At 31.9% G+C, this 14,155-nt stretch overlaps 1 protein-coding gene across 1 annotated transcript in view; it reads right to left on the reverse strand.

Annotated features, from left to right (window-relative positions):
- LOC145263613 (transformation/transcription domain-associated protein-like) overlaps positions 1-14,155 on the reverse strand; it is a 334,985-nt gene that overhangs the window by 274,980 nt on the left and 45,850 nt on the right. The window contains exons 6-8 of the mRNA XM_080120456.1: positions 11,220-11,303; positions 6,739-6,933; positions 3,646-3,812 (exon numbers count right to left, since the gene is read on the reverse strand). Of these exons, the coding sequence (XP_079976582.1) occupies positions 3,646-3,812; positions 6,739-6,933; positions 11,220-11,303 (446 nt within the window). The remainder of the gene's footprint in view (positions 1-3,645; positions 3,813-6,738; positions 6,934-11,219; positions 11,304-14,155) is intronic.

Consider the following 14,155-nt stretch of genomic DNA (forward strand, 5'->3'; position numbering starts at 1 on the left):
CGTTAGATTGAAAAAAAAGCATTTACATTGACTGATGATGCTTAAGTTTGAAAGAACATTTTTTTTTTTTTTTGGTCTGTTACACTTAATTACAGTTCTGAATTTTCAAGATGTGTATTTAATGTATGAATGTGTATTTAATGTATGAATGTGTATTTAATGTATGAATGTGTACTTAATTTATGAATGTGTATTTAATTTATGAATGTGTATTTAATTTATGAATGTGTATTTAATTTAATTTATGAATGTGTATTTAATTTAATTTATGAATGTGTATTTAATTTAGTTTCATCGGACAATTGTTCTCGTCTTGAGTGTTATCTGCGTGTTTTGAGCGATGTAACTCCTCAGATGTAAAAAGACGCCATTTCTTTTTGCAGGAAAAAAAGGGTAAGTGAGTAACTGCATTCTACGGTTTCAAATTTTTTAGTAAAGACGAACTGAAATAATAGTTAAAGTCATACAAATACTAAATGTTTATGCTTTTAAACAACTAAAAAAATAATCTACAACTTAATAAAATTTAAATGAGAAATTTGAAAACTTTGAAGTGTCGGGAATAAAGATAAACTCATTTTTATATATTTTTTTTTTGTTTTTTGTTGCTGTAAGTCCAATACTTCGCTAGAAATAGCATCATCAGGGTAAGAAGTCCGATCCGTAATTTTTTTTTTCTTTTCTTTTCTTCATTTTAGTGCTATGGAGGAGGTGATCCCTCGGAGTACTAGAGAAGATAAATATACATGCTATTTTGATGGTTTCACATACGTTTTGCTCCAGCTTCAAGCGGGAAATTTAAAGTAAAAGATGGTCAAACTTTTTGAATAAAATTTAAATGAGAAATTTGAAAACTTTTCATATACTTTGTTGTTCTAAGTCGAATCTATATAATTACAAAACTCAAATGACCTTGTAACGAGTGATGTAACCCACTTTCCGGTTTACGACATCCAATTGCGTATGCACACATAAACATTAACCCATAACAATGGAAAAAAATAAACACAAATCGCTTCTTTTGCAGATTTTGACTGAAATATTAACATTATTTCGAAATTATTATTTAACATGGAAAAAGTGGGGGTGTTTTGCAACTATTCTTTATTACAACTATACTGTCGCTATTTTCTTACAACTAAACAACTTTAACCTGTTGACAAACATAAGAACAATTGCAGTAAAGCCAAGACTACTACTACTCTCTATTCGTTCATTTTCCTTCCTTCCTTCTTTTTTGTTTACATTTCTAGATACAAAATAGTTGTGTGAGAACGGTGAATTTATTGACGCATTTACTAATCTGTTTCAATATTAGTTTTATTTTATTTATTTAGGTTTTATTTTTTTGCTTCAGGTTTTATTAATCATTTTTTTTTTTTTTTAGATTTTAAGTATCTATAACTTGGTTGAAGGATTCCAATACGGGTTTTTCATTTTTATATTTCTCATTGGTAGGTTCATGTGCGTTTTTGCTGCTAAATGACTTTTGTCTGTGTTCGATTCGTAGGAAAATCGTGTTTAATTTTCAATTTTTGAGCGATTATTCGGAAAAATAGGTAACTTTACACAAATAGGGGGGGATTTTTTTTTTTTCATGTTTGAGTGATCCATCCGTGATTTTTCATTTTAATATCCTTTCATAGAAATGTTTCTGTTATGTCAAAAAAAAACTATTTTCTTTACGTCACAAGTGTCACGCTCATACATGAATTCCATAGCTAATATAACATACTGACCCAACGGGTCACGAGTAGTCTAGTATTTCACTAGAAATAGCATCATTTTCAACAAAATATTGAACAAAAAAGTATATAAAAATGATTTTATGATTATTTCTGACACCTCAAAGTTTTCAAATTTCTCATTTAAATTTTATTCAAAATAGAAGTATGTGACCATATTTTTACTTGAAAACTTAATATTTTGGTAAAAGAGAAAATCTATTTGAGGACTAAGATTTGCATGAAATTTTTTTAATTTCGTTAAGACTAGGATCAGAAGTTTATGCTGGTATGCCCGAAAAAATTTGAAAAATAAACACCCACAAAGTTTGTATATTTTTTTTAATTGGCATAAAACCTAAATGTATATCTAAAGATAAATTCATTGCTTGGGGGGTCAAATGGCATTTTGATTTTCCTAAGAAAAAAAAAAATAAATGACTGATTTTCCTAAGAAAAAAAAAAATAAATGACTGATTTTCCTAAGAAAAAAAAAAATAAATGACTGATTTTCCTAAGAAAAAAAAAAATAAATGACTGATTTTCCAAAGAAAAAAAAAAATAAATGACTGATTTTCCTAAGAAAAAATAAATAAATGATTTTCCTAAGAAAAAATAAATAAATGATTTTCCTAAGAAAAAAAAAATAAATGATTTTCCTAAGAAAAAAAAAATAAATGATTTTCCTAAGAAAAAAAAAATAAATGATTTTCCTAAGAAAAAAAAAATAAATGATTTTCCTAAGAAAAAAAAAATAAATGATTTTCCTAAGAAAAAAAAAATAAATGATTTTCTTAAGAAAAAAAAAATAAATGATTTTCCTAAGAAAAAAAAAATAAATGATTTTCCTAAGAAAAAAAAAATAAATGATTTTCCTAAGAAAAAAAATAAATGATTTTCCTAAGAAAAAAAAATAAATGACTTTGATTTTCCTAAGAAAAAAGAAAATAAATGATTTTCCTAAGAAAAAAGAAAATAAATGATTTTCCTAAGAAAAAAGAAAATAAATGATTTTCCTAAGAAAAAAGAAAATAAATGATTTTCCTAAGAAAAAAGAAAATAAATGATTTTCCTAAGAAAAAAGAAAATAAATGATTTTCCTAAGAAAAAAGAAAATAAATGATTTTCCTAAGAAAAAAGAAAATAAATGATTTTCCTAAGAAAAAAGAAAATAAATGATTTTCCTAAGAAAAAAAAAATAAATGATTTTCCTAAGAAAAATAAATAAATGATTTTCCTAAGAAAAATAAATAAATGATTTTCCTAAGAAAAATAAATAAATGATTTTCCTAAGAAAAAATAAATAAATGACTTTGATTTTCCTAAGAAAAAATAAATAAATGACTTTGATTTTCCTAAGAAAAAATAAATAAATGACTTTGATTTTCCTAAGAAAAAATAAATAAATGACTTTGATTTTCCTAAGAAAAAATAAATAAATGACTTTGATTTTCCTAAGAAAAAATAAATAAATGACTTTGATTTTCCTAAGAAAAAATAAATAAATGACTTTGATTTTCCTAAGAAAAAATAAATAAATGACTTTGATTTTCCTAAGAAAAAATAAATAAATGACTTTGATTTTCCTAAGAAAAAATAAATAAATGACTTTGATTTTCCTAAGAAAAAATAAATAAATGACTTTGATTTTCCTAAGAAAAAATAAATAAATGACTTTGATTTTCCTAAGAAAAAATAAATAAATGACTTTGATTTTCCTAAGAAAAAATAAATAAATGACTTTGATTTTCCTAAGAAAAAAAATAAATAAATGACTGATTTTCCTAAGAAAAAAGAAAAAAAAAAGACTGATTTTCTAGAGAAAAAAAATGGTGAAAAAGACAATCTTAAATTTTTATAACCAAAAATAAAAGAGGGGGGGGGGGGGTACAAAAAAGTAGCGAAGGTGGATTGTTCTTACCGTAGATGACTTGGTGGTTGAAGGGTGATTGTGTTCATAATTAGGGGGATCAGTTCAGAAACATCCTGATCAACATTGGGTTTATAAATTTGATACATGAGAACAACAATGATGGGTAACTCGGCCAAAACTTTGAGGGAAAGCACTGCACGGGGAATAATGTTATACTACAAAAGAAAAAAAAAACAAGTTGATTATGCACACGCATTTGTCATCAAACGTTCAACACCTGAAATAAATATTTAAATAGAGCGTAAACAATACCAAAATCACATTCCAGTGATCATGTCTATCCAATGTTAAAGGGATCCATTTTTTTTTATAGTTTCATCACCCTAAACAGAGCACAGTTTATTTTTATTACTATTTTATTTAATCACATAATATAAGACATAATCTTATATGTAAATTTTCAGTATTTACTTTAACAGTGCTCAATACATAAGTAAAGCTAGGTAGTAAAGTTAGGAAAATATATATGGCAATTAAGCTACACAGAATATTCTGCGTTTCATCCTTGTGAGAATTCGTCAGCCTTTTCATTTATTTTTTATATGCTCTGTAATTACACCGGGCTTCATAAATTAATTGATATAAATGGTGAAATAGAAAAAAAAATATTTTCACAGAAAATATATATCTCGTAAGTTATGAAAATATGGTAACATTTTCACGACTTACGATTTTTTTTTTTTTTTTTTTTTTTTTGGGTGAAAATGTTTTTTTTTTTTTTCAATTATATTTCACCTTATATTTATATCAATTCTTAACTTATGAAGCTGACTAACTACAGAGCATATGGCAAATAAATGATAAAAGTCTATATTCCAAGTTTCAATATGCTGACCATCTTACAATTTATTCCTTCAAGTATGTTTGACATGCACAATTCTTGACAGCACCAGTTTCGCAGCACAAATTCATTTAATTATTATATCAATCAATGAATCTATTTTGCCCTTAACCTATCAATCCACCAAAAGATAATAAAATGCATTTTGGGATGATTAAAAAATCCGAAAATTGGAAAAGAAGTTGCAATTACCTTTTATCTTTTACTAGCCGTTCAGCCTGGCTTTGCTCGGGCCCTATGTACTGTTCATAACTTTATGTGCATATATATATATACATTACAGTACTACCTGCCTCATGGTCGGGTCACCGGCGGCTAAACTGGTTCCCCCACCAGACTTGTTTGGTGAGGAGGGCGGCTTGTCTCCCTGGAGGATTAAAAACAAGACCTTCCAAAGGGCGAATGAACTCTTTTTCTGGGTCAACGGCCAACTAGCACCGTGTATATTTGTGTGTATATATATGTGTTGGGGTGGAGAGGGCTCCCGTAAGCCGTGGTGAAGGCAACCTTTCTAGGAGAAGCAAATCTCTGATTTAAAAAACCATAAAGCGGAAGACCAGTACCCGCATTAAGCTGGTCTGCAGTTTAATTTGTTCCTGGCTATCTTGCTCTTGCTTGTTGCTGGATCTCAACATTTTGAACCGAGAGAGAGACTTAGCTGTCGTACAAAGCTAAGACTCTGTAACATCATCTTTGTATAGATACTCCCTCAGGCATTTGGGCTCATGGATTTTAAATGTCTGATGGAGTGGCACTCGTCTGACAAGACATTGCAATCATCATACATACATATTAAAAAGTTTGATTCATGTCCAAGTAACCTACATCTAAAATTTCAAGTATTTAGACCCTAAATTGACAAAGGAGTTTGGTAGAGTCTGCAAAGGTCAACTCTTTCAACTTTGACCTCTTGGCAGCCAACTTTTCGCCCCAAAACTGATTAAAAAGCTTGCTGCATGTCTGCATACCCTTTTATGTAAAATTTAAAATGTTTAGACCCAAAATTGCCTGAATAGTTTGCTAGAGGCCACATAACTGAACTTTGATCCCTTCACAGCCAAATTTTCAGTAAAAGAAAAAAAAAAAGAAAACAATTAAAAAGCTTGCCATATATCTGAATACACTTTATGTAAAATTTCAAATGTTTAGGCCAAAAATTGGCTGAGTAATTTGGTAGAGACAGCAGAGTTAAAAAATTTTTTTTAACTTTGACCCCAATTTTGACCCCTTAACATTTGTTTTGGGCTCAAATCAAATTAAAAGCTTGATCCATGTCCTTCATCTAAAATTTCAAGTGTTTAATCCAAAATTGGCGGACGAGTTGGGTTAAGTTTTCAAAGATCAAATTGTTGAACTTTGATTCCTTGACAGTCAAATTTCTGGCAAAAAAAAATGATTAAAAAGATTTTCCCAAATCTCAATACCTCTTATGTCAAATCTCGAGTTTGTAGACTGAAAATTGACAGTAGTTTGGTAGAGAAATGTACCCGTACACAGACAGACAATTTCACTTTTATATATAGTTATTATATTTAATTACATAAATTAATATAAGATATGATTTTATGCGTAAGTTTTCAGTATTTACTTCAATAGTGCTCAATACATAAGCAGAGCTAGGTAGTAAGCTATGAAAATATATATGGCAATTAAGCTACACAATATTCTGAGTTTCATCCTCGTGACAATTTGTGTGACGAATTCTCAAATTTTTCTGCTTGTCAGATTAATTGAGAGTATATACACCAAGAGAGCACTAATGGTGGGAGTTCAGAGCACAATTTCATTAAAATACTTGTAAAACAGGCACACGGGTACAACATTGTGGTGATGGGACAGAGGCTGGAGATCAGTTGACAGTGCAAGACCTATTAGATTGGTTTGGTTGTTTTTGTTTTATGGCATATCAACCCTTTTTAGGTTATTTAATGTCGAATCCAAAGATTTAAGAAAAACTTTTTAATAGAATATATTTGTTTTCAAGTTGGTTTCTATTTAACGCATAGTTGGGACCCTAACAGGTACTACCACTCCGGGTTAGAGTGGATCTGGGAGCAATGGTAATTAAAGGGTGGCTCCACACTCTCCAAAGCCTGCAAGCTGGGGCCTCACCACTGGATATAGTTTAAGGTCATATCGCGGACCTGTTAGATTGGAGACGTTTTTAAATGTGTATTAACAAGTTAGTACGGGGTGTTAGAATATGTGCACACATCGGATATAGGTTTATTTTTACTTACCGATACACTCTGATTATCAGCATTTTTTTTGTCGGTGATGATGGTGGTGATGGTGAAAATCTCTTGTAAATAAACGTCTACATTTACTTCTGTGATGTCTTTCACTTTGATCTGCTGTCGCGGTTCAAAGATTTTGTGTAAATAATTTGGAAGGTTCGCGTATATATTTTTTACAAATTGAAGAAAACCTTGGATCTGGAACAGGAAAAAGAAAAAAAAATTAAAACAATTAAATTTGGTTCGGATGTGGACTCGCTGACAAGCCGCTAACTCCAGACATCGTGTGCTGTGGATTTTTTGTTCATCTTCTTATGATCGTAGCGTGACGGCCAATAGGAGATGTACGGGTCCACAAGTAGAAAAACAAGCCGATACTTCACATATGTTGGTTGTGAATACGTTTCTACATGCTAGGGTTTACATGTACATTCTGTTGATGCTGCATCAGTCACTTGTCATTTATCAAGTGAAGGAAAAATCATTCGACTGAGGCAATTTTTATCTATTATATAAAAGGCAAAACGTGTGTGTGTGTGTGTGTGTGCGTGCGTGCGTGTGCGCTTTTCCGCGATGTCTGCAAAAGGCTTCTTTCGGAAAAGCGCTCGCTCGCTTCACAACTTCTTAAAACTGTTTATATCATCCATAAATTGTAATATCTCAGAGTTACCCGCAGACCTCGCCTGTCTATTTAATTTTATTCACTTTCAAACCTTAATTATTCCACATTTCCCACATCAGCATGCGTTACATTCGCTTTTCGGTATAAACAACAGCGAAACTCGACTCTAATCACAGGCCCAGAGCCAGTGTCGACTTCGTCATATCAGACGGGCGAGCGGGTTTTTCGATTGACCTCATTAAAAACTGTCCCGCACAAAATCGCCATCACGTCAATCAAAAACGAGCACCTGTTTGTTTTTTTTTTTCCCACACTATTTTCCAACTGCGTGTCAGAAAAGCTTCCTTTTTTTTTCAAACTCACCTCATTTTTTTCACACACACCCAAAAACACTCGGGCAACGCCGGGTACCCCGTGCTAGTTCATAATAAAAGCACAAGTATAAACAATCGTGTACTACAGAGTATCCATTCTTTACCTGGCCCTTTTTTTTTTTCCATTACACTTAACTGAATATTCACACTTTACAAGAATATTGCATCTCCATATTTAAAAAAAATTTTTTTTTTTTAATTTTCTTGTCATGTTTTCTTTTATACCCATGTAGAATTTTAAATTGTTTTTTCTAAAATCTACCCTTACCCCTCTTTGTCTATATCACTCAAACACTACCGTGTTTAAATATATAGTTAAGTGGCTTGGTTAGTTGGTTGTTTTACGGCATATCAACCCTTTTCAGGTTATTTAATGCCGAATCCAAAGATTTTGAAGAAAAAATTTTTTTAATAGAATATATTTGTTGTTTTCACGTCGGTTTCTATTTAACCCATAGTTGGGACCCTAAGAGGTACTACCACTGCAGGTCAGAGTGGACCTGGGAGCAATGGTAATTAAAGTGTGGCTCCACACTCCCCAAAGCCCGCAAGCTGGGGCCTCACCACTGGATATAGTTTAAGGTCATATCCAGGACCCCCATTGAGGGACTTTTACCCTCTGCAGGGGGGGGGGACAGTCGGCGTATTCTAATGCCCCACCAACAGGGCCAGTTAAGTAGCAGTTTTACTCATTTACAACTGCTTTAAAGCTTCACCGCTCACTCATTTTTCAACCAAATTTCAAACAATTATTACAGTTTATAGATCACCTTCTCAGCTATTTTGTGAAAAAATAATTTTCAATTTTCATTCCGTAAAATAAAAGTTATGAATTTACTGGTGTTCAAAATCATAAAAAAACATAAGGAGGTGAGCGACGTTTTTTCGGTTTCCATAGCAACCACCACGTCGCTTCAGCAACTACTGTGTCTACCAATTCACTGCTCTTGCGAGAAGAGAAGTAACAAGTGAATGAGAATGAAAGGGAGATAATTGGGGGGATTTTATTGAAAGCAGACGAGTGCTGTACATTGTTATTACATATGTGTATGTTTAGGGGGGGGGGGCAAAAAATAAGACTGAAATTAAACAAAGAACAAGTGAATTTACTGGAACCCTGGAAAAATCATGGATTACAATAAAAAAAATGCAAGCATGAAAAGTAATATGGTTAAGCTTAAACATGGAAAAGTAAAGGACTAGTTGTTAAAACTGGAAAAGAAAAGGACAAGATATTCTAGTAAAAAATATAATAAATTTATAAATTAAAATATTGCAGCATTAAGAATTGATTATATAATGTTAATTTGAATTAAAAAAAAAAATTCTTAATGCTACAATAAAAAATATAAATTTATAACTTAAAATATTGCAGCATTAAGAATTTTTTTTTTTTTAAATTCAATTTATAACATATAATCGATTCTTAATTTTCTGTTATAAATTTATATTTTTTTACTAGAATATCTTGTCGTTTCCTTTTACAGTTTTAACAACTAGTACTTTTTCGTTTGTAAATATAAAAATGCCACCTTATATTTTAAAAAAACTGAACTTATGCATTCATCACCTGAAAATTTCATCTGTTGCATATATTGACAGACCACAAAAGCAACCCGTCATGGATGTATGTCAGAAACAGAGCTGTCATTGAATTTCTCCATGCAGAAAAAAATTGAACCGATCAACATTCACTGGTGCCTGTTAAACATTTAAGAAACCATTGCAGTTGATGTTAGTTAAGTCAAGAGATGCTTTCATCATCCATTCTTTTCGTTTTACTTCAGTTGAAATTCTCAGATGTCAATGGGCCCACTACCTGGGCCTAACACTTGAACTCTATATGAGATACATAGATATTCGAATGTTGCATTAAATTTCTTTATCTCTCAAGCAATGTGCAAAGAAATTGAGAACATAATTTTCCTCTCCCCAATTAACCATTTTAATATGTTGTAGTTTGTCTTCCGTTTTGGTCTTTTGGTCTTACTGGATTCCAGGACAAGAATTTATCTAGTCTGGTGGAGTATCCAGCTTCGTGCTATTACTTGAGGCAACATCACTCGGAGAAGGTGCACCATTCCTTGTAAAAGCTAAGGAGGACCACAAGAGACAGAGAAAAGATGGAAAGAAACGAAGCAGACGATAAGAGAGGTAAGGGCAGATTTTTATTGGTTCCTATTGCTTTGTTCAAATTTTTTTTTAGATACGGTTGTCAGTGTGGGTTTTCTTGATTAAGTCTCCCGTAACAAAACTTTTGCCTTAATATGCAAAGTATTGTTGATTTTTCTCCCATCCCCAAAGGAAAAAGGGAAATTGAAATATGTATTCATTTAAACTGGTTGATACGTCATCGTTGTATCTTTTGTTTTATTTTATTTCAGTCGAAGTTCTCAGAAATCAAGGGGCCCACAACCAGGGGTTAACACTTGAAGTCTATATGAGATACATAGATATTCGAATGTTCTATTAAAGTTCTTTATCTCTCAAGCACTGAGTTAGTAAAGAAATTGAGAACATAATTTTCCTCTCCCCAATTAACCATTTTTATACGGTGTAGTATATCTTTTGTTTTGGTCTCTTGGTCTTACTGGATTCAAGGACAAGAATTTATCTAGTCTGGTGAGGTAATATCACTTGGAGAAGGTGCACCATTCCTCGGAAAAGCTGTGGGGTAGCCGTAGTGAGGAGATCTTATTTGGGCAGCAAATACAAAATGTGATTTTTAATATTTGGTCAGGATTTACTTCTAGGGAAAAAATATCCTCATGCCAGGTTGTCCTGGCAAACCCCTGTACAGAGATACCTAAGACACTCGAGGATAGTGTCTAGCAGGCATTCAACAGTGGCAATAGATGTGAGTGATAAAGTGTGCTCTAGATGCCCATGCACAGTCACCATCCCAGAAAACACTGTGCCAATCAGTGGCAGATGGGTGAAAAGCATGTAGAGTTGCACACGGGTGCCAGTGCACTGGAAACGATGTTGTCATCCTTAAAATGCAGCAAAGTGTGTGCAAGGTGAGTTCTACGAATGCTCACGCTGGACCAAAAAGGCCACCAACGAGATTTTTGAATCGATACAAAACTGAAACCTGAAAACACTACTGATTGGCAGATAGCAATAGATGAAAAGCAAAGTGAGTACTACGAATGTTCACACAGAATCAAAAATAATGAGATGTCAATCGGGACTTTTTGAATCGATACAAAACTGAACGCGACAAATTCTTGGACCGTATCATCAGTCGTGACGAGACGTGGTATGAGCAATACAAGTGCAACGAGTTCATCAAAGCACATTCCATTAAGATATTTGTAAAGCAGGTACAGAGATGCACTATTGCAGTGATAGGACAGAGATTGGAGCTTAGTTGAAATTTTCCCTATTTTGTCATGCCACGCAAGTGTTTATTTAAAATGCAAATTTCAATTGTGACTAATACCAAAGAAGCACCTTTTATTTTAGGAAATGAAAAGCAACCTTACTTCTTCGTTCATTGTGGGTCTGTATTGACGATGAAGCTCCATGATGATTCGGAGGCACACCAGCACATTTTCTTCGTTCTCCACCTAAAATAAATTTTTTTTAAATACAAAAACTTTAACAGAGTTTGTACAGATTTTCAATGTCCATTTCCAAGGCTTTTCGAAACCTTCAAAACCAACTTTGAGATAAAAAATAAAATTATATATACATACACATAAGATAAGCATCTGATAAGTATTGAAAATTGATAATCAAAATATATATATATATATATATTGATTATCAATTTTCAATACTTATCAGATGTTCCTACCTAAAATAAAAATCCATTATTCATTGAACTTTTGAATAGTCAAGTCGCTGCCTGATGATATCTGTTGTTTGATTGAAACAAGTGGCTATTTGTAGCAGCGGGATGTGAGCATGTTTATATAACAATAAACAAATATTATCAGCTCTTTTTATTGAGCACTATCTAACAACCTCGTTGAATTCATTAGTCTATTACTTTTGAATAAAAAAACCCGAGTATATATATATATATATATAAAAAAATAAAAAAAACTAGCCTGGGTGCTTGGATGGTTGTTGAGAAAAAAAAAATGTGGTAATAAGCAGGCAGGCTTGAACCCATGTCGCAAAGGCGTAAAAGAAAGTGAAAGAAAATCTTACATCTTAGCCGACGTCTCCATGACGCAACTAGAAATCAAAAGCATTGAAATTAACGAAGTCAATCCAACAGTGACGATGACTTGCTAAAATGTTGGCGGGGGAAAAAAAAAAAAAAAAAAATCAACCTCTGCTTGTACAAAGCAGCCAAGTTTAAGGTGGAGGAATTAATGTTTTTGGCCAATTTTTCGATATTTGTTGTCTGAAACGTCGAGCTTCAAAATGATATTGATCTTGTCAGGATCCGTCGCCTCTGTCTAAAGTTTTTGCAAGACATACATACATTTAAACAGACAAATGAGATTTATATTATAGACGACCTTGTCTGTGTGTATGTGAAAATCTCTACCAAACTCCTCTCTGAATATTTGGTCTGCAGAGTTGAAATTTGATATATACGGTATTTGGGCCCCCATAAAAATAGCTGCTAAAGGATCAAAATTGAGAAAAAAAAACAAAGAAAGAAAACAAAGAAAGAAAACAAAGAAAGAAAACAAAGAAAGGAAACAGTTGACCAGAGATAAATCAACTATCTTCTGAGTATATAGATTTTTATCTTGAAGTCGCTTAATTTTTAGCCCTATTATTTTTTTTTAAATCATCTGCCGATAGCTCAGACAATATTGACGGAGGTTGGAGCACTAAATAACATTGGAAAGCTGAATGTTTTAGTTTCAATGCCAGCTGTTAGCATTGAGGTCATTTTTAACTTTTGAATTCATTACTATATATTATTTGGGTACAATATAATATTCAATAAAGAATTTGCTCTATAATAATGCGTAATCTGCATGGATTGAAACATATTCAAGCGTAAATTACAGCCGAGCAACGCCGGATGGCCTGCTAGTATATATATAATACAATTGTTACCAAAGAATATTTAACAAACAAAACTTATCAAGATAAAAAAAAGCTCAACACAAGAGGAGCAAACAAATATATCAAATGAAAGACGAGGGAGAAAAGTTATAAATTTATTACATCATCAGAATAAGTAAAAAAGGGAAAATTTATAAAAAAAAAAAAAAAAAAAAAAAATTTTTTTTTTTTTTTTTAAATGTTATGGTAGGTAAGTAGGAAGGATCAAACCCGGAGTCATGAGTAAAAGTAGGAAAATAAAGTGTGTAAAAAAAACCCAAAACACATCTGCAACGTTAACAGTTCGGCCACCAAGAAAAGTCCATTCCAGTTGTTTAGGGGAAAAAAAAAAAACGACTACGGTAGGTCGGCGCAAACGTGAAAATATAATGTGAATTGTCCAGCACGCTAACCACTACGCCACAGAGCACTGCAGCTTAGTTTAGTGATTTTAAATAACTTCACATGAAAGAACTACGAAGCCAAACCGGTGTTCTCTTCTCAACTGTTCCTTGTGAACGATCCCCAAACGGTGTTAAGTGGTGGCAGGGGGAGGAGGAATTTATTAGAGAGAAAATATTTTACCACTTCCATTGATCTTAACCGATTTTGGCCGTGACTTTTCAGCAGAAAAAGTATAGAAATCTAAGATTATCGAGGAATTTGAGAAATAATAAGCCTATAACACACCTCAGATATTGTTCTGTCGTTTGTGCATATTATATTTGCATGAAATATCTTGATTTTTAATCCTATTAATGTCAAAATCCGACGGGAAAAAATGAGTTCATTTTATTTATATAGAGATATATATACACTAGCAGACTTAACACTTGTATAAGCCAACTTACAGCAGAAAAATCCAGCTGAAAAAGGGAATTCCACTTTATAACAGTCAAAACTTAAATTGTAAAATAGAAAACTGGAATCATAAGCTATTTACCATATAGCTGTTTCAGAGATTTAAAAGCAAGACAGCCGTTAAATTAATGACTTCAGTGGAAAATACCACTCCCCAATAATATATATATCAAATACAATACATATACAGAAATACATTTTAAAGCCATTGCAATGCAAAAATAATTTTTTTTAATTGTTATTCAATATAGTTCGACAAAGAGACTCATCTCTGAAAATAATTTTTTTATGCCTCAAATAATTTTAGGTTCACGTCCATTAAAATTATATTTGATTTCCTATTTATCAATGCTTTTAAAAAGTAACCAACCAATTATATATATATATATATATATATACATATATTTTTTAAAATATAATTATCCACTGACGTGTTTGGTCGCCTACGACTCATCAGTGCCTGAATCTAGTGAGATTCGAAACCGGGACCTCATGGTAATTATATTTTAAAAACAATATATATGCCGCTCCCCATTTTGGGCTC

Source organism: Euprymna scolopes, chromosome 39 (genome assembly GCF_053919585.1).
Source record: "Euprymna scolopes isolate OS-2025 chromosome 39, ASM5391958v1, whole genome shotgun sequence".
NCBI classification, from domain to species: domain Eukaryota; kingdom Metazoa; phylum Mollusca; class Cephalopoda; order Sepiida; family Sepiolidae; genus Euprymna; species Euprymna scolopes.